Source organism: Pteropus medius, unplaced genomic scaffold (genome assembly GCF_902729225.1).
Source record: "Pteropus medius unplaced genomic scaffold, Ma_sr-lr_union100, whole genome shotgun sequence".
Classification (NCBI taxonomy): Eukaryota; Metazoa; Chordata; class Mammalia; order Chiroptera; family Pteropodidae; genus Pteropus; species Pteropus medius.
The window spans coordinates 49380501-49404439 of NW_024349800.1; the positions used below are offsets into that span (position 1 = coordinate 49380501).

The 23939-nt window shown below is 42.6% G+C and overlaps 1 protein-coding gene and 1 non-coding gene across 4 annotated transcripts; one reads left to right on the forward strand and one right to left on the reverse strand.

The window, feature by feature from the left end:
* Nucleotides 1–3040: 3040 nt before the first annotated feature.
* Nucleotides 3041–3147, reverse strand: LOC120622181 (U6 spliceosomal RNA). Its single transcript, XR_005658439.1, has one exon. It is a non-coding gene; the product is annotated as a U6 spliceosomal RNA (small nuclear RNA).
* A 17266-nt stretch (nucleotides 3148–20413) lies between these two features.
* Nucleotides 20414–23607, forward strand: FNDC4 (fibronectin type III domain containing 4). 3 transcript variants are annotated; one of them, XM_039887538.1, is made up of 8 exons: nucleotides 20422–20564; nucleotides 20709–20825; nucleotides 21011–21155; nucleotides 21242–21357; nucleotides 21625–21829; nucleotides 22295–22384; nucleotides 22715–22839; nucleotides 22994–23607. In XM_039887538.1, exons 3-8 carry the CDS (start codon nucleotides 21035–21037, stop codon nucleotides 23027–23029), a joined length of 693 nt encoding a protein of 230 aa, XP_039743472.1. In that variant the 5' UTR covers nucleotides 20422–20564; nucleotides 20709–20825; nucleotides 21011–21034; the 3' UTR covers nucleotides 23030–23607. The 3 variants fall into 3 exon arrangements, with proteins under 3 accessions (XP_039743474.1, XP_039743473.1, XP_039743472.1); XM_039887540.1 differs by having other exon boundaries at nucleotides 20414–20825; XM_039887539.1 differs by having other exon boundaries at nucleotides 20414–20825; nucleotides 21272–21357.
* Nucleotides 23608–23939: the final 332 nt, after the last annotated feature.

Here is a 23939-nt window from a genome sequence, read left to right on the forward strand (position 1 = left end):
GAGCAATAAAAATGATAGAGGATTGAGGTATTAAGTTAACCTGGAATATAGAAGACCTTCATGCAGAAAACTCTAATAAAGGACATAGAAGATGATCTGAATAAATGGAGAGACATTGTAGGCTCTTGGTTGGAATAATTTAAAATTATAAAGGTATCATTACTCCCAAGTTAAATTTTACTTTAATATATTCCTAATCTAAATTTCAGTTGGAATGTTTCAAGAACTTGTCAACTATAAAATTTATATGACAAAAGAAAGGTCCACTAATAGCTAAGTCAACCTTAAAAAGAGGAGCAAAGAAGGAACCTACTATACTAAACACTAAGACACACTACATATTTATGGCAATAAATGCAGGAACAAACAGAGCAATGGAACAGAATCGGGAACCCAAAGATAGGCTCATGTATATAGCAAATGAATATGATAAAGGGAGTTCTGTAAATCAATGAGGAAAAGATCCTTTAGCAAATAGTGATGAGAAAACTGGCTTAGTATAAAGGGAAAAATAAAATGGGATCATTTCTTTATACTGTATTTAGAGTTGGACTCCAAATACATTAAAAACCAAAATGTGAAAGGTAAGACTGGAACACTGGAAAAATGTAGAAGAAAATTTGTGACCTAGGGCACAGAAGAACTTCTTAAATAAAACTTCAAAAATGCCAACCATGAGGCAAAAAAAAAAAAAAAAAAAATCCAATGAAAGACCCTACCACATTCAGCTGGAACCTCAAAACGACAAAATTGCCAATCAGTCCTAACGCTAGGGAACTGCAAGGAAAGTTGCTTTGAAGTTCAAAGGACTGAAGGGAAGTCTCTGGGAGGTCTTAACCACAGGTTAATGTTTGTGTAATTTACATGTGTAATTCAGCTCAAGTTCGTGTCATCTACATGTTCCAAAAACCCTCAAGCCATGAATTTAAAGTGGTCCTGGACTGATGGTGCAGTGTCATAGTCAAAAGCAAATGAAATACTCTCTGAGAAAGATCTTCATCCTAGGCTTTTAAAAACTCCCATGAAAACTGCATTTCATTAAATCTAAGATGCTACTGATTATAAAATGTACCATTATTTTACATGCTACTAAGAAAAAAAAACCACTACCAATTAAATTATGAAACAACATCAGTTGTAAGACATATCTCAATTTCGGAAATGTTAAATATTTAAAAATAAGTACATGTGTAGAAACAACAGAAAGCAGAAACAAACCTACGGAAATGTCAAGCATTGGAATTATTGGATCTAGATTAGAAAATAACAATGTATATTGTAAAGAAATAAAAAGCAAGCTTAAATATATTTGTAAGGAATGGAAAACCATAAAAAGTGATCTAGCAGATTTGAAAGAGAATCAAATGTTACTTCTAGAAATTAAGAATCCAGTACTAAAATTAAAACCTCAATGGGTGGATTTAGCAGCATTAATAAAATGCTTCTGAATAGAGAATTGGATATGCATACTGAAATTCTTGGAGTAACCACTGAAAGAACAGAAACAAAATGGATAACTTTCAAGCTAGTAGAAGGGGGAAAATGGAGGAAAAAGAAAATAAATCCAGGATTTGCTTACAACAATGGTGTGAATCTTCCAAATGAAAACTAGAAAAGCAAGAACAAAACAATTTTTTTAACATCTACGTGAAGTCATTGAAGAGCTATCAAGACATCAAGGACAGGAGGAGCCAAGTGATCCCAGATTTCCCCCTCAAAGCATTTGTCAATTTTCAAGCCATGGTCGACAGGCTAAAAGGCTAAGCAAAACATTCAGAGTTTATGGGTACAGATGGACCAAAAAAATGACTTTAAGGACTAAGGAGGAAGGGCCCTATTAAATATCTCAGGCTTTCAGTGGAGACCCTCCAAAGGGTTATACCTAGGAATAGGTATAAACCTGAAATTAACTGGGCTCAAAAATTGAAGCTCAGCCTCTGATGAGTTCAAACCCTGATTGGATTAAGATGAGTTTACTCTAAATGGCTTCCAAAAACAAAAAATAACTCTACTGTGTAGAGGAAAGTAACTTCACCCAGAGCCTTGAATTATCTCTTCAACTTTACATATAACATGTCTGTATTCAATAAAAAACTGCTAGAACATAAGAGTGAATGATTGAAAACTAAGATGAACATGGAAAATATAAATAAACTCACAGGCAATCCATATATCGACATGGACTTTAAAAGACATGGACTTTAAAATATGTATGATTAATATGCTCAAGAAGTTAGATGACAAGATGGAGAAATTTAGCCAAAAACTAGAAACGATTTTATAAAAACTAATGGAAATTCTAGAACAGAAAAAAAAATAGAGAACTAAAAATTGGTATACAGTAGATTAGTCACAGTTGAAGAGAAATCTGAAGAAAATATTCATATTGAAGCATGGAGAGAAAAAACGAGAGAAAATATGTTAAAAGAGACATAAGGGACAACATGATAAAAGGCATTTATGAAAAACCAACAGCTAATAACATACTTAATAGTGAAAGACCGAAAGCTTTCTCTCTAGGATGAAGACTAAGACAAGGCTACCTGCTTTCACTACAGCTCTACATTGTACTAGAAGCTCTGACCAGAGCAATTAGGTAAGAAAAAGAAATAAAAGGCATCCAAACTGAAAAGGAAAAATAGAACTATATTTGTAGATAACAATCTTATTTATATAAAATCCTAATGAATACGCACATGCACATGCACACAAAAAACTATTAGAGCTAATAGATGAATTTAGCAAAGTTACAGTATACAATATCAACACACAAAAATCAGTTGTATGTCTATACACAAGCAGTGAACAACCTGAAAATAAGATTATTTACCTAAAATCATGTATATGTAATGAAAAAGGGACAAAATGATTTTTAAGTGCCTAAGGGGGTTGACAAATGTTGACAATGAAAGAAGTTTGAGATAGCCTCACTTCCCACATCCAAACTCTCACCACAGTACACCCCTCCTCTTTCACATCTCTGAGGGCAGAGATTTTTAAAATTAAATTTATTGGGGGTGACATTGGTTGATAAAATCATAAAAATATGGAGCACCTCATGAATTTGCATGTCGTTCTTGCACAGGGGCTGTGCTAATCTTCTCTGCATCGTTCCAGTTTTAGTATATGTGCTGCCGAAGCGAGTACTGAGGACAGAGGATTTTTTCCTTTCCATTTACCTCTGTATCCATAGCGCCTAGAAGAGTGCCTTGTACATGGTGGTGGTGATGGATGAACTTTTGGAGAATGAAGCCATGGCCTGTTTTCCATCTTACTGCTCTGATTCTTTCATTTCCTTTTCTCTCCTTCACACTGTCATTAATATAACCTCCTACTGGCTTAGCCGTGCCAGAGAACTATCATATATACTTACTGGAGTTATTTTCAAGTCTCAGTCTCAAAATGTGGTTCTCAGTCCACCTGGGAGCTTGTTAGAAATGCAGAATCTCAATTTCTATGCCATACTTGAATCAGAATCTGCTTTTTAACGAGAGCCTGAGGTGGTTCATGTACACATTAAAGTTTGAGAAACACTGCTCTAATGCACAGATCTAAGCACATTTTTACCTGGCTTTAAAATGTTTGATGTCTTTCGGTTGCATACAGAATAATATTTATACTACAAAGTATTCAGCCTGGCATTCGAAGCCCTTTACAATCTGAACTCTATCAGTTTTTTAACCTTTTCTCTCACTGAGTTCCCTACACTTCTACATTCCATCCAGATAGGTGCCTTCACCTCTCTTCAAACTCTGCCAACACTCTTCTTCCCATGCTTTTCTCCAATCTATTCTTTCATTCTGAAAAATCTTCCACTACTCTCCTCCACCTACCCAACCCACCTTTAAAAACCCTTCCTTTGAAGCACAACTCAAACTGAGCTCTCCCAGATGGCATTTTATAGATCCCCCTAGTTAAAAATACTCGATCTCCCTTCTCTTTAGCAATATTTATACCTCTATTATCACTTTCTCTTTCCTTGAGTTATATATATATGTTTGACTGTTTTCTCCACTTCGCCTCAATCTCCTAGAAGGTGAGGATGGTGTTTTATTCTTCAATGTCTAGTATGCTGTCATGTAATATGTGCCCAAGGTTTGTTGAAATGAATCAAAAGGAAAAGATTTGAGAGTAACTTATAGGAAGATATCCAAAAGCATTATCTCAAGTCCTCTCTTTCCCCCACTGAATTTTCCTCATGGCCAAAGATATAGAAGTTTGTGTGGCTTCAGGGGCAGGGAGCAGTGAGTTTCAAGAAAGTGTTGCATCACATACCTCTGAGTCTGTCTCCACTGCCTCATGCTCCCTGCTCTGTTTCCCAGAACACAGCACCCAAAGCCCCCATACAAGTAAACCAAATAATAATAGAAGGCTGACATATGGTGGCAGTGGGATGGTCAGCCCCCAAATTGGCGCCATTACTCAACCCCATGCCCCTCTCAGCCAAACAGTTTTCTCCTTCAAGGCTGTGACTCCATATGACATCACAATGGGCATTCCAAGGTGAACCTGGCAGGTTCCAGCCACTGTGTATGCTGCTTGAGTCTCTTCTCTGAGCCATGGCCATCTGCTTCCCCTTACCTGCAGCTGCCCATGGGCTTTGCTCTGACAGCCACTGCTCAGGGAAGAACTCCTTTACAACTCTCTTCTAGGCTCGGGCTGGGCAACTTGTCATAAAGTAGAGTATGGAGACAAGTTTTCAAAGGAGCAGGACTTCCAAGGGGCCTGTCCTGCCCTGTAAGCATCTCCTCTGGAGCCAGTCATTCCCTAGAGGTCCAGGTATGGTGTCATATGTTCCAAATCACAAATTAGAATGAATCAAGTACATTTAAGAAAGCCAGGATATTTTAAGTAGTTACTCTCAGAAAATGCAAGATCCATGGTTTCCAAACTCTAGGGCATGACACATTTCCTAGTTGCTGTTGCAATGAGACAAGAGATGTCACCTAGGGAAATTAAATCATCTTAGAGGCTCCCTCTACTCCAGAATCCATGGTCTAATTTTCCAAGTCTAGAACAATTTATTTTGTCATTACATCCAGAATTGACTGGATTCTCTGGGTTTAATTCACTGTGAATAAAATTTACATATACCAGATGTAAGGATATTTACATATACCAGATGTATACAAGGAATCAATTTATGCTACAACAAAGATAAAAATGGCCAAGACATTTTTTTTTCTTATAGGAAAGTTAATCTAGAAAATCAATTCAATTAAATAACTATTGAATAGTAGGCACTATCTTAGAAGACAGACATGGTCTCTTACCTCACAGAATTTTCAGTCTATTGGGGCAAAGTAATATTCTTAAAAAGCCCATCAACAAGGAAGTGGTTAAATAAATATGGTATATCCATATTATGAAATACTCTGAGTCACTATAAAGATTATAATGATAAAGAATGAGACCTCTCATAATGAGCATACATTATATGTCAGGTACTAGTTATATGCCAGCCCAAAGTTTTAAAAGGTTAGGGCTGGAGGTACAGTTTGGGTTCTTAAAATATATAGGTACAGTTCGACAAGAACCTTTTTCTATATGTATATAGAAATGTATTATTTGTGTCTTAAATATTTACTCACCATTATGTTTAAGAGTCATTTATGTAAATTATTTACATAACTGAGATTTATTCATTTTTACTACTTCATTGTATTACATAACCATGCCCTAACCTATTTATCCATACTGATACCTTTGTCTTGTTTTCTGTATTTGGCTATTATAAATAATGGTGTTAAAAACATCCTTGTACATGTATCTTGGTAGACATATATTCCTATTTCTCTATGACAGGGTTTCTCAAGCTTTGACATGCATCAGAATCATCTGGAGGGCTTGAAAACACAGATCGCTGGGCTCTACCCCTAGAGTTGCTGATTGAGTAAGTTTGGAGTGGAGCCCAGGAATTTGGCATTTCTAGTAAGTTTCCAGGTGATGCTGATGCTGTTGGTCCAGGGACCACTTTGAGGATCCCTTGGATTTGGCCCAACTATCCAAACCATACTTGAATTTGAATTGGATCTTAGACATTTTGCTGCACTTGTAGGGCCTATCCCTGGAGCCAATTTGGGGCCCCTCCATCTCCTACGTGTCTCCTTCAACCTTATTGTCTCATGTGACCTGGCGCCAACCTGTCTAATATTCAAGACCACCTCAGTTATGAAAAGAGTAGCTGATTTGGAGAAGAGATCATGGGTTCCATTTTTTATATATTAAGTTTGAAGTATATGCAATATCCAAATAACTTCTGCCCTTTCACCTCTTACTTTTGATCTGGCAAATAGGTATAGTAGGAAATTGTTTCCTTCATCTTCCTCAATCCAACCCAGTTTTCTGGGATAGACTCATTAGTCATTTCAGCATAATTACTGCTTCATGTTGATAATAGATTACTCTCCAGCTGTTCTTGCCCTCAGGTGTTTGCTTTCTCCAAATAATGGTAAAAGTTGTCACCCTACCATTTGTCTCTGGATTATTCTAGAAAAATCTTTGAATCTCTTTAGCTCTACCTAGAGCTCAGGTTCCAATGACAATGACCTGACTCTCTGATATTGGATCCACGCACCAGTGCAAGCCACCAAACATTCTCAGGTTTTCTTTGGATGTTCCCTCACTCCACCCCCACCTCCTTTCTTCCAAAATTTCCCTTGATTCTTGGCCTACTCTGTAATCTCCCAAAACAGTTCTGGCAGCTCTCTGTACCTAGCCAGCTGTTCCAACCCACTTCAAGTCTCTGTCTTATATTGAAATTGTTCGTATGTGCTTGTGAGTTCCTAGGGCTTAGGGATCAGATCTTAGTCGTCTTTGTCTCCTTCACAGTGCCAAAGTGTAGCCAGTCTCTAAAGTCCCCAATGTGAGCAGTATTCCACTTTGTTCATAACACCTGAATATCACATGCAGCCGTATAAGAGCTGAATTCACTCGATGCCTTTGTACCATCCAAGTAACTAGCAAATTTTAAAAAACAAATAAACAAACAAAAGAAAAACCTCTGGACTTCTAGAGGTCTCCTGTATCCGGCCTTGGGTAAATCTGGCCCTGTATCATATCCATTCCACACGTGCGAGTGAGACTACTGCACACATTGGCCTCATCAACAGAATCAAGGGGTACTTTGCCCTCTCTGACTTGACCCTGCTCATGATGCCGAGATGAGAGGAATTTACCCAATGAAAGCACATCAGGGAGAGTTGTGGATAAAGAGAAGAGAGCCTTCGCAGGATTCTTTTCTAACTTTACCCATCTCAAGTTGTAGGAAGAGGTGTTTGTGGAGGATGAAAACCAAACGCTCAGAAGGTACTATGGGAGTGGCGGTTGAGTAAAGGGGCATTGGTTAAAGATCTATAGTAGTAATGTAAATATAGATGTAGAACAGGAAAAGAGAGCTCAGAGAGTGGCTGGAGGCCCACAGATATATACAGGGCCTTTAAAAGGTTGATTACTCTATCCTCATAAAACCAAAATCCATTTGGCTATTTAACAGTCACCCTCCTGCCTAAAGAAAGGTTCAAGTGAGCTTCAGAGAGGTTTTGTGTCCAGGGTACCTGGGTGTCTATTAGCTGAATATTTCTCAGGCACAAGGGGGAGCCAGCTCTCTACTATTGGAGTAATAGTCATAGGCAGTGAAGAGCTGGCATGGTTCTATGATGAGCAAGGGTGACTTTGATTTGTCAAAACAGGTGACAGCTGAGGTCTAAAATATGTACACCGGGTTTCTAGTGTTTGTTGAGTCCCACCACCACAGGGTGTTCAGCATCCTCAGAGTTCTTCGTGTCCTCCTCATAAACATTGGGCAGGGAATGCAACTGTGGTCTAATGTGTGAATGCAGCCTTCATTCTAGTGATAAGGATCCTGTCATGCCTAATTGGGATTTTCTTTTTTTCTAGGTGTCCTATGCTGGGGACACAACTTCTGTCCTCTTTCCTTGGAATTATCTAACTCCCACCTTTCCTTGTTTATGTGATTCTGTGTAGAAATGGAGTACGTGTGTGTGTGCATGTTTATTTGTGGCTGTGAGCTTTTTGATACACGTGGTCAAATTGGCTGACAAAGAGATTGATAAACAGGCAGTGTGAAATTGCTTGTTCTCCAACACCCTTAAAATCCTGGTACCATTGTTCTTTCTAATCTTCGCAAATCGGCAAAGCAAAAAAAGTAAAACAAGACAAAAGGCAGTTCAGTGTTGTTTCAATTTACATTTAATTACTATAGAGATTGGCTACTTAAAAATACCTTTTTTCTTTATTATACTGCTTCTTCATATCTTTTGGGCATATTCACCTATTCTTTTGGTGGTGTTTTTTCTTACTAATTTGTAGGAGGGAGTATATATAACAAAAACAGTAGCCTTTTTTTTTCTGTTCTATACTTTCCCCAGTTTATTATTATTTTTTATTTCTGTTTTTGATATAGAGACATTTTATTTAAATTTTTTAAAGGTTTCAAGTGTATAATTTAATAATATATCATCTGTATATTGCATTGTGTGTTCACCACCCAAAGTCAAATCTCCTGTCACCATATATTTGACCCCCTTTCCTCTTACCTACCTCCTCCCTCCCCCTTTTACCTCTAGTAACCACTAAACTGTTGTCTGTGTCTATGAGTTTTTGTTTCTCTTGTTCGTTTGTTGCTTTTATTCTATAGTATTTGACTTGAAAATGTTCAAAGTAATATCCCCAGGCAGGTGGGTATTTAAAGTTTTATGGTGATGGAAATAATAATGAATTAATCCACATCTACCAAAATCTTGATTTTTCTGGGTATATTTATTGTGCTAGAATAAAATATTCTAATTCCACAATAAAGGCTAATTTCTGAGGCTCTAATGAATTCAATACTTATGAAACCTAAGAATTTTTCAGGTTGGTTTTTAGCTAAAGGTTAACAAAATATTGACATATTATGAAATATCAAGGACCTTATATGTGTTTCTATAACTGTTATTCTGCAGCTACATAATTCAACCCAAAACTTTTAAACATCAAGTCACATACTTACGTCGATGATAATTTTGATAAAAGGCAGAGATAGTAAAAAATCTATACATTTTTCAAAGTTCTTATGAATTTACTATTTCAATAAAATATTCACATATAACCCTAAGAATTTTAAGTATTTCATATAATATCAAAAGACAGAAACTATTATCAAAGCACATTTGTATTTCTTTACAAACTATAAATTGTCTTTGGAACCCTGAAAGTTTCTAGGTTTTCCTAGCAACGTGACACTCATATTCATTCCTGACTATCCTGTAATGCACCCAGGTGTGTAAGGTTCAACCTCTAGTGAGTTGGAACCACATTTCACTGCGTTTTGTCACATTACTCTTTTCTAAACATCTACAAGAGAGTGGGTACAGTCTCTATAAATTAAGTTAACAAACAGATGAGAAAGATTGAAAATTGATTATATTTTTATGTAGTCAAATTTATCAATTTTTTTGTGGTTTTTGTCTTTTGCTCAATTCTGGTTTTTATCTTTCTAAATTAAAACTGTTTGAAATAAGGAGGCTTCCATTAGGGCTTGTAAATCTTTAGTTGTAGAAATATTTTTGATGTAAACTCTCCCCACACTTTTATTTTGAAAAATTTCAAACCTACAGAAAAATTGGAAGAATTGGACAATGAATACCCATTTGCTTTCCCTAGATTCATCAATCATTAACATTTTGCCACATCTACTTCATCTCTCTTTTCCCACTGAATTATTTGAAAGATAATTAGAGGTATTATGACACTTGACACAAATTACTGTATCCTCTAAGAACAAGGGCATTTGCCTACATAGCTACAATATAATTATCACATTCAGGAAAATGACAAGGCAATACAATTACCTAATGTACAGACTATTCAAATTTCCCCAATTATCTCTGTATTGTTTTTATTTTCCAGACCCAGGATCCAATCATGGCTAATACACTGCATTTAGTATCAGGTTTCTTTAATTTCCTTTAATCTAGATTAGTTCCTCAGCTGTTTTTTTATGTCTTTCATGACGTTGATATTTTAGAAATCTTACGTGCCTCACTTTGGATTTGCCGGATTGTTTCTTCATTATATTAAGGTTAAATTTTTTTGGCAGGAGTACTGTATAGATGAGGCTGTGTCTTTAACAGTGTCTCATATCAGGAGGTGCCTGATATCAGTTTGTCCTTTTATTGGTTTGAACATTTGGTCAAGGTGGTGTCTTTTACATTTCTTCATATTCTATACCTCAGCAGTATTTTACCCAATAGTTTTACCATCCACTGATGATTCTTGGTTAAATCAGTTATTACTATGGTGGCTTTAAAATGGTAATTTTTCTATTTTTATCCTTCTCTCTACATTTATTAGTTGGCATTCTTCCGTAAAGATAATCATTCTTTTCCCTCCCTGCTGCATCTACATTTGTTTAGTATCAGTATGGACTCATGCGTTTTTTATTGTTGTTCAATATGTTGTATTCCATTCTTGTCATCATTCATTTTAATGCTCAGAATGAGAGCTCAGTCAAGCTCGCCTCTATGTCCTTGTGACATTTCCACATTACTATTTGAACACTCTGCCGAATTTCTTTTTGAAAAAAAAAAAAATCCCCTTTTCCCTTATGCAAAGAGTAGCATACTATATTCTTTACTGCCTTGCATTATGCTTTATAGGAAAAGAAGCTTCTAGGCTTAGGAGGTTGCAATGGGGCTGGGAGGAAAATGGCAAATGTGGTGTAGAATAACACACGTGGGAGGCCATAGCTAAGCACGGAGCTGGGAACTGAGGGATCAAGGGCTGAGCAGGGGTCCAAAGAAAGGAGCATTTGACTGAAATGCCTATTTAGATAGGGTAGACTGGACATTGAATGAGGAACCTCCATGGGTTGGAAGTAGGAAAGAGTTTGCATAGTAGACCAATTGGTTTGGATCAGGAGGAATCAGGAAGAAAGTCTGGACTGGGGTCCCGCCAGCCACAAAAGTGTGGATGCACTCTACTCCATCCATGATGTCAGTGATGCCAGAGTCTGCCAGTCGACCAGGTACACTCAGCCTTTTTTCTCTATGCTGAGAATGAGCCAAGGGTAAGGACATGAGAGGGGAGATCACAGTGTAAAAAGGCCAGAGATCAGAGAAAGATGGAACAGCACAGGAATACGCTAATAAAAAGCCTACCACGACCCTCTAACCTGTAGATCGTTCCCCTCACCATGTTAACATGTCTCATGGAGTTTCTCCTGCTCTCAGGGCATTCCTCATCCAGACCACTTTCCCACCTCCAAACACATTTCCACATACCTAGTGCTGCCTTGCTTCATCAGGGATTCAGCCTTGGGGCTTTGACTGTAAATTACCTGATGAGCCCTCTCAAATGTCTGTAGACTTCCAGAAGACATTTAGGAGAAAGGTCACAAGCTCCCAGTGTGGGCCTGTGCCACCTCAGAAAGCCTGGGTAGGCACAGGCTTAAAACTAAGTTCTGCTGGTCTCCAGTGCAGGTGCAGTGGGTAGAGCCAGACTGCATTCCTGAGGGGCAGAAAGGGCTTCAGTGAGCAGAAAACCAAAGAGCAAAGAGACCGATAGGGCATCAAGAGAGTGCTGGGAGGTGGATGGGATCAGAGAGTTAGTGGGGAGGTAAGTGAGCAGTCTGGAAGCTAGGTTAGAGACTCTGGTAAGGGAAGTCAGCCTACAGCAGCATGAGCTCTACCCTGCATGGCCTGGATCATCTCCAAATCAAAGACTTTCAGAAGCTAGGTTAGCGTTGGATGTCCCAGGTAGGCGCGGGAATTAGGTCTGGACCTGAGGAATCCAGAGTCCACTGAAAAGAACCTGGACTTTGTGACTGTGTAGTAGGAATAGCAGCATCCCCCCAGAGGAGTGGCAGGGCATCGGTCTTGCTGCTACCAGCCCAGTCTCTGAATTTGGACCTGCCATTCCCCCACCTACGCCATCCCACTCCCTACCTGACTCTGATCTCTTTCTTGTCGAGATCTTTCCTATCTCTGAGAGGCTGCAATGCCGCAGTCCACAGTCTTGTGGGCTGCTAGTAACAGGGTTCCCAGCAGGATCTTGGTGGCACTTCCACCTTTCATCTGAGAGGAGCCACTGAGGCCCTCAGGCTGAGGAGCTGATGACACTCATTGTAATGGTACAGATATGTAACATGACACATCAACACAGATAAAGAGATTACAGCAAAAAGAATGATAAAAGCAGTATCTGAGGAAAGGAGATTAAAAGTAAGCAATTACAGACAGGAGGAGAGATGAGCATCTGGGAAATGAAAGAGATGAAACTTGTGTGTAATATGGAATTCCTGCCTTCCTATCTCGTAAAAGGAAGATTAAGGAGAATGTTACAGATGTGCCCATCACAGACACAGAGAAACATGGGCAGGGATCTGGCTAAGGCCTTCGTAAAGTCAAAGGAAAGGTAGATGGCAAAAGGAGCTGAGCTATTGAGGCTTATATGGTCCACCCCAATTTTGGAGAGGATCAGAAAGGCAGAAAAGTGAAACTGCATACCTTTTTTTTAAAAAAAAAAGTCCATATTTGAAATTTAAACATATAAACGAGACATAAAGCAATTCATCATTCTATTTAATATGTTCTACACACAGATGCACAAAGCTTCTTTAAACAGAAACTGCCCTAGACCATAGGTATTTTATGATTACTGATGTAAGAGATAGGGTCAGGGTGGAAATAAAATATTTTAAGGTAAAAAAAAGGAAACGAGAAAATAGGATTTGATTTACAGCATTTTAGTTGACACACAATAGCAGGAATTTAGACAAGGTGTAACAGACCCTAAAATTAGAGGCCCTCAGGAAGTGGCAAGCAATCCCAAGGGGGTAGGAGCAAGAGGAGATCCTACTCCAGGAGCAGGATTGAGCACAAAAGCTTCCTGTTGTTCTTGCAGTTTCTGCAGCCGCTCTGCTATTCGTTGGAATGTTGAACTCCAGTCTTCAATGGGGTCACTTCTGGGGCCCAGAGAAAGAGAGGTGGGGACCATCTGTGAGGACCTAAAGGAAGGGCCTCAGATGGAAGTCAGGATCAAAGACCACATTGAGATTGGAGTTGGAGGTCAACAACTTTCTAGAGAGATGTGCTTTGGAGCTTGTAGGGGTACTGTGTGCCTGAACCCCAAGGACACGGGTTAATAAAACATTCAGCAATTTAATCCCAGAACAAAGCCAACTCTCAAGTTTACACTTCCAGCCTGAGACCAGAACTTTATTGTATCCTGGTCCTTTCACATGTCCCACTTGCCATGGCCACACTAGCCACACACACTGTGGCTCCCTAAGGGAATGCCTATCATCTGAATATCAAGGTTGCCACCTTATTTTCAGTCTTAGGGTCCAGCAGAAGCTCCCATTCCTGGAAATATATTCTGGAAATTTCCCCAAATAGTAAACTCCTCACTACCTGAGGGAAGAGAAACAGTTCCTACTAGAAGTAACCAAGCTGTAAGGTATGAAGAGTAGCATTAAATAGTTGACAAATATTTCTTAAATAAATTAACCATGAACAAAAAACCGAATGTGCTAATGAAGCAAGAGAGCAACAGGCTTGTTATCTGCCTAGGTGCGACCATGGAACTCAAAGAATGGGGATCTTCTGTAGTTGACCTGTACTAGCCTTGCTAGGGGATAATTTGTGAATCATCCATTGTGTTAGGACCTCAGACAGTTACCTCTGTACATGGCCTCCCTAACTTCCTCTTATCATTCCATCCCTGCAAAATTTCCATCCCTTCTTTAACGATTTTTATATTTTTTCTATCTGTATTACCTCTAGAAAGAAAAAGTTTCACATATTACATACTCATTGTACAGTGTTTTCCTATCATTTGTCCTCAATCTACTTCTGAAACTTCCTAGAGACCTAAGACAAAGGAGACCTGAGCAGAAAGAGGAAAGAGTGTTTAAAACTGAGATCCCCAAACTTGGCTGGTCACCAGAATCACCTACGGAGTTTTGTTTTTTAAAAATTACCCATTTCTGGGTATCCCCCACCCCCATTCCCAAGAATCAGCTTCAGTAGTTCTGGAGTAGAGCCCAAAGATCTGTATTTTTAAAATGCTTCCCAGACGACTCTGAAGATCAGCCAAGTTTGGGAGCCACTGATTTAAGGAACAGCTGGAAGATCTCCACGCCTACATTGTTTGAAATCCTTCATTTCACTTAGTCATGGTGCCTGAAATTAGCATCCACTGCAGCAGATACATTTTTGGTGAAGGAAAGGCCTCCATTAAAAGGATCAGGGTTAAGAATATTTCAGACTCATTTATACTTTCGTATGAATTACACTACAAACTTGGAATCGAGTTGAAACAAGTACCTCAGAAAGAACCCAGCTCATCCTTCATCCCGAGACCACCACTAAATCCTCAAAACTGCTCTTGAGTAATCAACAAGCCTTAGGTGGAATGCCTCTAGTGACAGGAAGCCCTCGGCTTTATCAGGTGGCCCACTCCAATGGTTTATTTAGCAGAGTTTCCTAAGCCTGGCTGTGCTTCAGAATCTCCACGGATGCTTTCAAAAAATAGATTATTTCAGGGCCTTGCCCCAAACCTGCAATATCAGAGCTCTCACACCAGGGGCTAGAATCTACTTTCTTATTTTTTTTTAAAACACTCCCGAGGCAGATAACTCATCCACAGGACCACACCAAGCACTATTGGTTTAATGTGCTGAACTTCTCTGAGATCAAAGTGGCCATTTAGATAGAGAATAAATGGGAGGCGATTTGGAAGCACAGTGCTCTCAAGAAAGGGGAACGGGGTGGGGGGTTTAAGTAACCAGAGGGGACCAAAGGGGTGTCTGGAATGATAAAGAATGAGCACTAAAATTAAGGAGCTGGACAAAAGAGAGGAGGCCACTCAGCACTCATTACTTCTTCTTTAAATAGATGCTTGGGCCCCACTTCAAATATACAGATCTTTGTGGAATGCATTTTCCTGACCCCATTCTATCCTCTGGCCCATGTTTTCCTTGTATCTTCAATCCTATTTTGAATGTATGCTTCCTTGTATTTTATGCATCCTTTATAAGCTGCCTTCAATTCTTTCTGAAATGAGAGAATTATTAAATAAACTTACCAACAACAAAAAAAGAAACTCATAAGCTTAGGGACACTCCATATTTACCTTAATATTCTGAGATTTGGTGAACGAAATCATATTCACTCTTCTCTTTCCTTTGTGATTTTACTATAGATTTTGATAGGTTCCCTCACAGTCTCCCCAGGGGTCTGGCCAGTCACCACCTTTCATTACCAAAGACTCACCTCACTGGTAAAACCAACCAGCACTGGCAAGAAGATGGCTGAGTTATCCATGCAGTGGTCCCTCTGGCCTGCCAAAAGGGAGCCCAATGGTAGGGCTAGAGAAGCATGATGGGGGCGCTATTACTCTAGTGTTGCCCAAGGCCCATATGCATCTGAATCCCCTACTATTCTTGTTAGAAATGCAGATTCCTGGGCCCAGTTAAGATCTACCGGATCCCATTTTAAATGGGAGAGCCCATGGACCTCCATTTTAAACAAGTTTCCCCCAATGGAATCTTCTGCATGGTAAAGTTTAAAAACTACTGAATTAAACTGTAAGCTCCTTGAGATCAATGTCCTGCTCTACTTATGTGCCTCCTTCCACATCTAGCACTGTTAGGCTCAGAGAATTCTTAGAATCAGAGAGCTGCAGAGTTGAAAGGAAACTTGGGGTCATCCAGTCCAGGGTTTCTCAAACAAATTACCTGGGAATCTTGCTAAAATGCAGATTCGGACTCAGTAGGTCTGGAGTAAAGCTTGAGATTGTGCATTTCTAACAAATCCCAGGTGATATTGATGTCACTGGTGCAAGGACCACACTTTCAGTAGCAGGGGACTAGTCCAGGGGTCAGCTTTTTCTATAAAAAACCAGAGAGTAAATATTTTAGGCTTTGGGGCCCTATGATCTCTGTCCAGCCACCCTTCCCTACCATTGCAGCACAAAAGTGGCCACAGACAAATATGAATGGCTATTTTTGTTTGCAAAAATAGGCAGCAGCTGAATTGACCTGCCAGCATAGTTTGCTGACTCCTGGACTAGTCCATCTATCTTAGTTATTGAATGGATTGATTCAATAACTAAGAGATAAGATCCCTTCCTCTCTCTTCCCACATTCATTCAACTGAATCTTAATTAGTGAGAGTAAAATTGAAATGCCTTGTGCAAACCCTTTCTGTTTTCTAGCACCCACCTTGTCCATCTATCTTTCATGCTATACCCTCTTCCTTCCTGTAAAATCGATGCACTCAGTCCATCTTCACACTCACAGAGAGTCCCATCAAAGTGCCAATGACGATCACCCTCTTCTTTCCAGCAGCCACCTAGGAGAGCAGGCTAGGTGAGCAAATGCCACCAAGAGGAGTCTAGGGGACAAACCTATTGTGTGGAGATGTCAGGGACAAAACCAGGAGGAGGCAATAGGCTTTGGCTGGATATTGGGGATTTCATGTCCCCATGAGAAGAAACTACAGAGGTCAGTGGAAAACAGAGATCTTCAGTTCCTCGATCCTGTGCTGGGTACTCTTCTGTTCCCTCCCTAGAGGCCACCACAGACCTAAGAGGACAGACTCAAGGTCAGTTGGCACTCACTGGGAAGCAGAAGCCTGTGAGTTTATTAGGACAGGCTGCTGTGAGAGACGGAAATGAAGGGAAGAGTATCATTGAATGAGCACCCGCCATTGTTGGGCACCATGATAGATACTCTGTAAGGTTGAAAAGTTCAAATACCTACGAGGGCTAGTCAGGCAACATAAATATGTGAAGTAGGCCAAGTATAAGGCAGTAAGCAATGGTAAGGACCAAAAGAAATGACACAATCTCCAACTAAAAGTATTCAAATTGGATTTCTAAAAAATACTATTCAGGCCAAACGAAATATTCATAGGCCTACCTGGCTTATCTGTCACTTCCTACAACAAAGTAGGTAGGTATAAAGAAGTTTCTGTCCTAGACCTTTCATCAGCTGGTTCAATGACATCTGTCCAGAGGAGAGGACATGAAGTAGTAATGATAGTGAAGGAAAAACCATCTTGCATTTTTAACACATAGAGGTTAGAGGCTGCATAGTGATTTTCTTGGGCTAATGTTTAAGCCAGTACCACTTGGAATCTGGCATTTAAAGATGCTACTCGGAGATGATCAATTGAGGGTACACGGGATCTAAAGATGTTGGCAATAGACTGGTGGAGCTCGGATGAGCTAAGAAGAAATGGGACTCTATGGTAATACCTAGCTTTTGGAGGGGTTCACCTAGGAGTTTAGTTAGCTATGATGGCCTTTATGGTCCTGAGTCACCCCAAGAAAGCAGAGGAAGGAAAACCAGGGATTAGAGTCCTCACCCACATGCGGAATGCCATCCTGCCACAGGTGCCCCCTCCACTCAGCACCACCAGCCTCCTGAAGAAGGAAAAACACCCAGGTCCCCAGAGCTGTAACTGAAGAGGAATTGGGGAGGCTCCTTAATCTTCTGCTTATTACAAAAGTAAACAGAACATAGGCAGTGTGGTACAGCAAAGAGAATACAGGATATGAGGAAGAAATTTCAGTCTGACTCCCAACTCTGGCTTAGCTATTTATTCAAACCCTTACTTATTTCAGAAATGATTGAAAGCAGTTTTATCATTTAATTATAAATAAATAAATAAATACTTTTAAATGTATAAATAAATAAAAGCAGCGTTATTTAGCAACTATCAGCTGGATGTATTTGGGCAAACTACTGTGGTTATCCTCAGTCTTTGTTTTCTCATCCAAAAAAAAAAAAAAAAAGAAAGTAACACCAACTTCACAGTCTTTTGTGAAGGCAATGTGTATAAAAGTGCATTGTCAATTATAAATTATTATGCAGATGATAATTATTAAAATTACTATTGATGAATAAAATGATGATAAGAATTCAAGAAGGAGACCTGGGAGAAGGGAGAACTGAGATCTGTAAAAGAGAGAAACGGAGACCAACAAAAGAGCAAAGTTGAAGGAAATAGAAGTTTAGGCAGGGAACAGATGGAAAGTTAGTACCTTCAGCACTTCCCGAACTTCTCCAGCCACTCATACCATGGTGATCAGAATTGATTCATTGTAAAGTCACTGCAGGAAACAGGCAGGAATCAGAAGACAAGAAAAAGACAGTGGATTGGAAATGGTGGTGGGGCAGAAGAACTCGGGGTTTTCAAAATTAGAGACCATGGTCTGAAAGGGTAGAGGTTGAGGTGGAGTTTGGGGCTGGCATCTTATTTGCAGTGTCTAGGATGGATCTGGATTACCTGGTATGTAGGTATGGCTTGCCCCTCCTCCTGGAAGATCTTGGTATTACATTGTCCCAGCAATTAAACAATTTGCTCAGCATCTCCTTTGTCTAGGTCCCAGGTCAGTGAGTTTTACTTCTCAGTGGTTGACAGGACTGTCTCATGCCCAGGCAACTAGAGGGGAGGGGGGACAAGGATATAGGCAGGAAGCCAAAGCCTTATTCATGCCTACTGAACCGAAGGTGGAAGTGGCAGCGGGCACAGTGTTAGTACACACACACACACCATGGACAAGCCTGCACTTGTACTCTGAGACTATTAGTAACAGAAGTTCCGGAAGGAACATGGGAAGGAGGAGGGGAAGAGCAGAAACCTAGGGGTAGAGGGAAGTCAGGGTGAGAAATGATTCTAGGAATCAGTGCAGAAGGCCAACATGAAGAAGAATCTCACCTCCTACTTGCTGGGCTCTGTCGTCTCAATCATATGTTGAAATTATTTTGTGCCCAGCGTGGTTCCATGCTGTGGACACACTGTCCTGCCTGTCTCTTCAGCCACACAAACCCTTCTGTCACACTGACTCTCCTTCCAGCTGGCAAGGCCTTTTCTGAGCCACAGTGATGATTAATTGAAGTGCCCTGGCCTCTCTGAGCACCGTCCCCACCAAGCACCTCTAACCTGCACCCTTTCCTGGTTAGTAGGCCCCCAGACATCTGATAACCCCCAGGGACCCTCTCTGCATGCACCTAGACTCCCCAGCCTCTGCTTTGCCCCTGAAGAGGAAGACCCAAGGTTCACTACTCTTGCCCTTTGGGTACAATGCCCTCTTCTCTGGCTGGCCTGGAGCCTAGAAGTCCAGGACCATACTCAGGCCCAATCCCAGGGCAGTAAGATACCTGGCCAAGAGTGCTCTCGGACCAGGATGCATCAAGAAACCAGAGATCGTCCTCAGGGTCAACAGAGGTCAGAATCGCAAGGTCATGGCTTGATCACATGCTCAATGCGCACTGTCCTCCCTGCCCCCACTTGCCCCAGTTCACTCTCTCCTCTCAGAAGTAAGAGAACAGAAGCTTTAGAGCCCCAGAGATGTGCACAGTGAACTGGATATTACAGGGGAAAGTGCTACAGAAATAGAAGTACTGCAATGAGAATTTGAAACCAAAGTATCTGTCCTAAATATGTTAACCAACATTTATTTACTTCAAACAATGCACTTTTCACATGCAGTATCATTAGATACATTAACACTAAGAAGATAATACTAATCGTCGTTTTTCAGATAATGAAGTTGAGGGTCAGAGAAGTTGCCAGTGGCTAAAAAATCATACAGCTGACAGAACTGGGACCCACACCCGGATTCCAACTGCAGATCTCATGCTCAGCAAAAGCATGAAATAACATGAGGACTTATTATATGTTTATTAAATGAATGAAGTAACAAAGCAGTGCAAATTAATAATTTCTCATTCACGCAGTGTTGTACGATTCATAAAGATCATTCCCCAACATTGTCTCATTTGATCCTCACAACAGCCCTGTGAAGTTTTGGACGCTCGAATTTACTTACGGGAAAACTGAGACTTGGATTAACCAATTTTCCCGAGGCCACGCAGTAAGTTGCAGAGCTAAGACAAAACACGTAGGTCGTTGCTCTTCAAATTTCCCCCCTATAAACCCAATATTCTTAATAATCCCTGTATCTCCATCTCTTAACATGCCAGACACACGAGACGCTCAGTAAATACATGCTTAATAAATGAAAGAATGAATGAGAGTGAAGGGAATCGATATCACATTATGAATGAGGGAGAGACTTAAAAGCTGACGCAGTCTACAAGAGATTGTTAAAACAGTTATTATCTCTATCACTCCGTCCCCTCCCGCCCTGGAGATGGAATTCCTCCTCCCAACTTGGCTAATTCCATCCGGGAGGGACGGGCCCTCCCAGGAGCCTGAGACCCTCGCACCTGTACCTTTCCCATCGCCCCCGCGGGCTCATGGGATTGGGCCGGGATCTGAACAGATGGGGGCCCGCCGGGACGGGGGTGCGGGGGGGGGGCGCCAAAAGGGAGGGGCGTGGGAGGAGCCCGAGAACTGGGTGGAGGGGCGGGAGGGGGATGACGGCGGCAGGAACCCCAGCGGAGCGGGGCGGGGCGGGCCGGCAAGTCCCGGCCAGGCTGCGGCGGAGCGAACGGGGCCAGCTCTGCAGGAGTCGTCTGGCTCGCCGGGACGGTCACATCTCGCTGCAGGGGCTGGCGGAGGCAGCCGCACTGCCCACCGCGCCAGGTACCCAGGACAGCGGCCAGGACAGCGGCCAGGCCGCACCGACACTGCCCCTTGCTCATCAATAGACAGCGCGGCGGGTCCGAGCTCTGGGGACCCCGCAGCCCAGCAGCCGGTGCCCGCTACGCCTCCGCCCTCTGCCTGCAGCCTCGCCGGGCCCGCGCCGGGATGGGGTAGGGGCAGCACCACCAAGTCGGGCGATGGGCCGCCCACTGGGCACCGAGCAGCCCCCCGAGGCCTGACCGACCCAGAAGACCGGCAGAGGTGGGTGTGGGCAAGGCAGAGCCACGCACTGGGGGCGCCGGGGTGATGCGGGGGCGGGGAAGGCATAGGGAAAGGGGACTCTCTGGGGCTCCTGTGGGCCGTGGGGAGCCCGGGAGAGCTGCTGCCTACCCGTGCATTCTGGGCATCCTTGACACCCTCCCACACACAACCCCTGCCACCTCCAGGAGCCCCGCCTGGATGTCAAGCTGATGCCCCAGTGCCTCCTAGCGGACTCGGTGTGGACCATGACTTCGCTGATGCCCCTCTCCCCGTATTTAAGCCCCACGGTTCTCCTGCTGGTCAGTTGTGACCTGGGCTTTGTGCGAGCAGGTGAGTAAAGGGGGACGAGATAGGGATTAACCGGAACTATTCTGTGGGTAGAAACTGTTAAACTGTTAACACACTGGCACTTACAGACCGGCCTCCATCTCCTGTGAATGTGACAGTCACTCACCTCAGAGCCAACTCGGCCACTGTGTCTTGGGACGTCCCAGAAGGCAACATCGTCATTGGCTACTCCATTTCCCAGCAAGTATGAATCACCTTCTGCTCCATCACCTTCTGCTCCCCAACTTGTGTCCTTGGATCTCTGAACATTCCTTTGGTAACCTCCCATCCCCCCCACTCCCATAGCCTTCTTCCTAGCAGTGGGAGAATCTGGAAGCTGGTGTTCCCTAGCTAAAGCTGCCCTTTTCACCCCAGTCCCTTGGAGTGCTTGAATGTTCGGGTTACTTAGGTTGAGCCTGTGGCCTGGGACTGGGGTGAGGCTGCCCTTCTCTTTCTCATCGTCTTCTTGCAGCGACAGAATGGCCCTGGACAGCGTGTGATCAGGGAGGTGAACACCACCACTCGGGCCTGTGCCCTCTGGGGCCTGGCTGAAGACAGCGACTACACAGTGCAGGTCAGGAGCATCGGCCTCCGGGGAGAGAGCCCCCCAGGGCCTAGGGTGCACTTCCGAACTCTCAAGGGTTCTGACCGGCTGCCTTCAAATAGCTCAAGCCCAGGTGAGGGTCTCAGCTATTCCCTACCCCTTAAAGCTTTGCATTCTCTGGATTTTTATTTGGACATCAGCCTCTTGTTTACTTCCCCAAAGCAAGCAACAGTCTAGCTTAGATGAATAGAAGGATGATTTAATTCGTTGTACTGCCAGGAAAGGAAGGAAAGCAGTTTGGCAAGGGATCGGGTATAGACAGACTGGTAATGAATCGTTTGGGGGAAGGGCTTTTAAACTTCCTTTTACCCAACCTCAGTTCACAGCAGATGCAGGCTGTGTGTGAGAGTACCTGACCTGCAGCCCTCTTGCTTTTTGGCCTCTGACCACCTATCCACCAACAGCTTCTCAAAGAGGGGCTACCAGGGGCAACCCTATGATGGGTTTGTGCTGACTCGAATCCCCAGCATCTCCATCCTTAACCATACACAACTCTCTAACTGCCCCACAGCCTGGAGTCTCTCTCCTTCCTTCTCAGGTGACATCACAGTGGAGGGTCTGGATGGAGAGCGACCACTGCAGACTGGGGAAGTAGTCATCATTGTAGTGGTGTTGCTCATGTGGGCTGGTGAGTGAGCGGCTGGATGGGGTACCAATGATAGAAGGAATGGGGCTCAGAGAAGGTGGGAGGCGGTGAAGGGTGTTGGGAGAAAGGGGGATGAGAGAAATGGAGTGGGAAGATGCTTAGTTGAGGGGGATGAGCAGAAGTTTGAAGAGAGGGAGAGGAGGCTGTGGGGAGGCCAGAGAGGAAAATTAAGAGAATGGTGCTTGCCATGGGCACCAGGAATTCAAGGATTTTCTTCTCAGATTTTCTAGAAACTGTGGATATCTTACTGCCCTACAAAGCTGTGAGTGGGGAGGTTGGAATCAAGGCTCAGATTGCATTGTTGTGTTTCAGCTGTAATCGGGCTGTTCTGCCGTCAGTATGATATCATCAAGGACAATGACTCCAACAACAACCCGAAGGAGAAGGGGAAGGGGCCAGAACAGAGTCCTCAGGGAAGGCCAGTTGGGTCAAGACAGGTGATGTGGGGCCAGGGAGGGAGGGATGGGTAATTTCGCCTCTAGGAGCATCAGGGAAAAAGGAAAAGCCAAGAAGGGAGGGAGAATGGAAATTCGGGGTGGAGGAGTCTATTATCTTCCTGAAATTAGAGACTCAAGCCATTTTCTTTCACAGAAAAAGTCACCATCTGTCAACACTATTGACGTATAAGTGAAGAAACAGAACCAGAAGAGAGATGCACTACAACCTGGGGATAGGGATGGGGTCAGGGAGAGCCCAAGATGGTGATCTGCCCAAGACTGAAGAATCCCACAGTCTCTCAGAAGATAATGACACTCTCACAATCTCAGGCCTGGTACCCATCCTCTTTCCACTGTGAGCGGGGCCAGAAGGTAGGTCTGTTAGGGTCTGTACCCCTGGACTTGGGGAGTGGATATCAGATGGGATATGTCCTTCCATCCCCCAGGTCCAGGGGAGAATCATTTGTTAAACCCTATCTCATTAGGTCCCAAATGGGGCCCCCATTTCACCTGCATCAGGACTCTCAGCATCCCCAGCTGCCCCCATATCTTGCCTCTGGGTCTCAGAGAGGGGTGTTTCTGTAGGTACTGCCCCTCCCCCAGCAAATAAAAGGAATAGTCTGGGCCTCGAGACAGACATTGCACTGCACTACTCCAATGTCTTCCATGGAGCCTCAGGTGCTCCCTCTCTCCACTGGCAGCACCCCCAGCTGCTGGTGATCTCACCCCTTGGACATTTTTCCAATAAAGGTTCTTGGACAAACTGGAGCTGACTGTATAGTATGCTGAAGACATTTCCCCACCTTTTATCTCCTGACTACAAGGGCCCCTCACGCCACCATCAACTGGACAGGAGCAGACTCTCATTTTAAGGTGCTTGCTTTCATTCTCCAGCCTGGAATGTGTGGAGAGGGGCCAGAAGGGGGTGTAGAAAACTACAGCGCTAGTTCTGTTTGCTTTGTTGGGGGAAAAGGAAAGATGAAGATATAAATTCTTTCTGCACGAGTGGAAACTAGTCACATGAGAGGGCCAGTAACCTTTTATCTTCACTAGCCACATCAGCAGCCCAGCTCCTCACCATTTATTCCTCTGAATCCTCC

What these genes read in the sequence shown, in the direction of transcription:
- FNDC4 (XM_039887540.1), top strand. Translation starts at nt 21,035, where the DNA reads ATGCCCCAGTGCCTCCTAGCGGACTCGGTGTGGACCATGACTTCGCTG. An exon ending in GCTACTCCATTTCCCAGCAA is followed by an intron (nt 21,358 to 21,624) that starts GTATGAATCACC and finishes GTCTTCTTGCAG; the next exon opens with CGACAGAATGGCCCTGGACA. An exon ending in TTCAAATAGCTCAAGCCCAG is followed by an intron (nt 21,830 to 22,294) that starts GTGAGGGTCTCA and finishes CTTCCTTCTCAG; the next exon opens with GTGACATCACAGTGGAGGGT.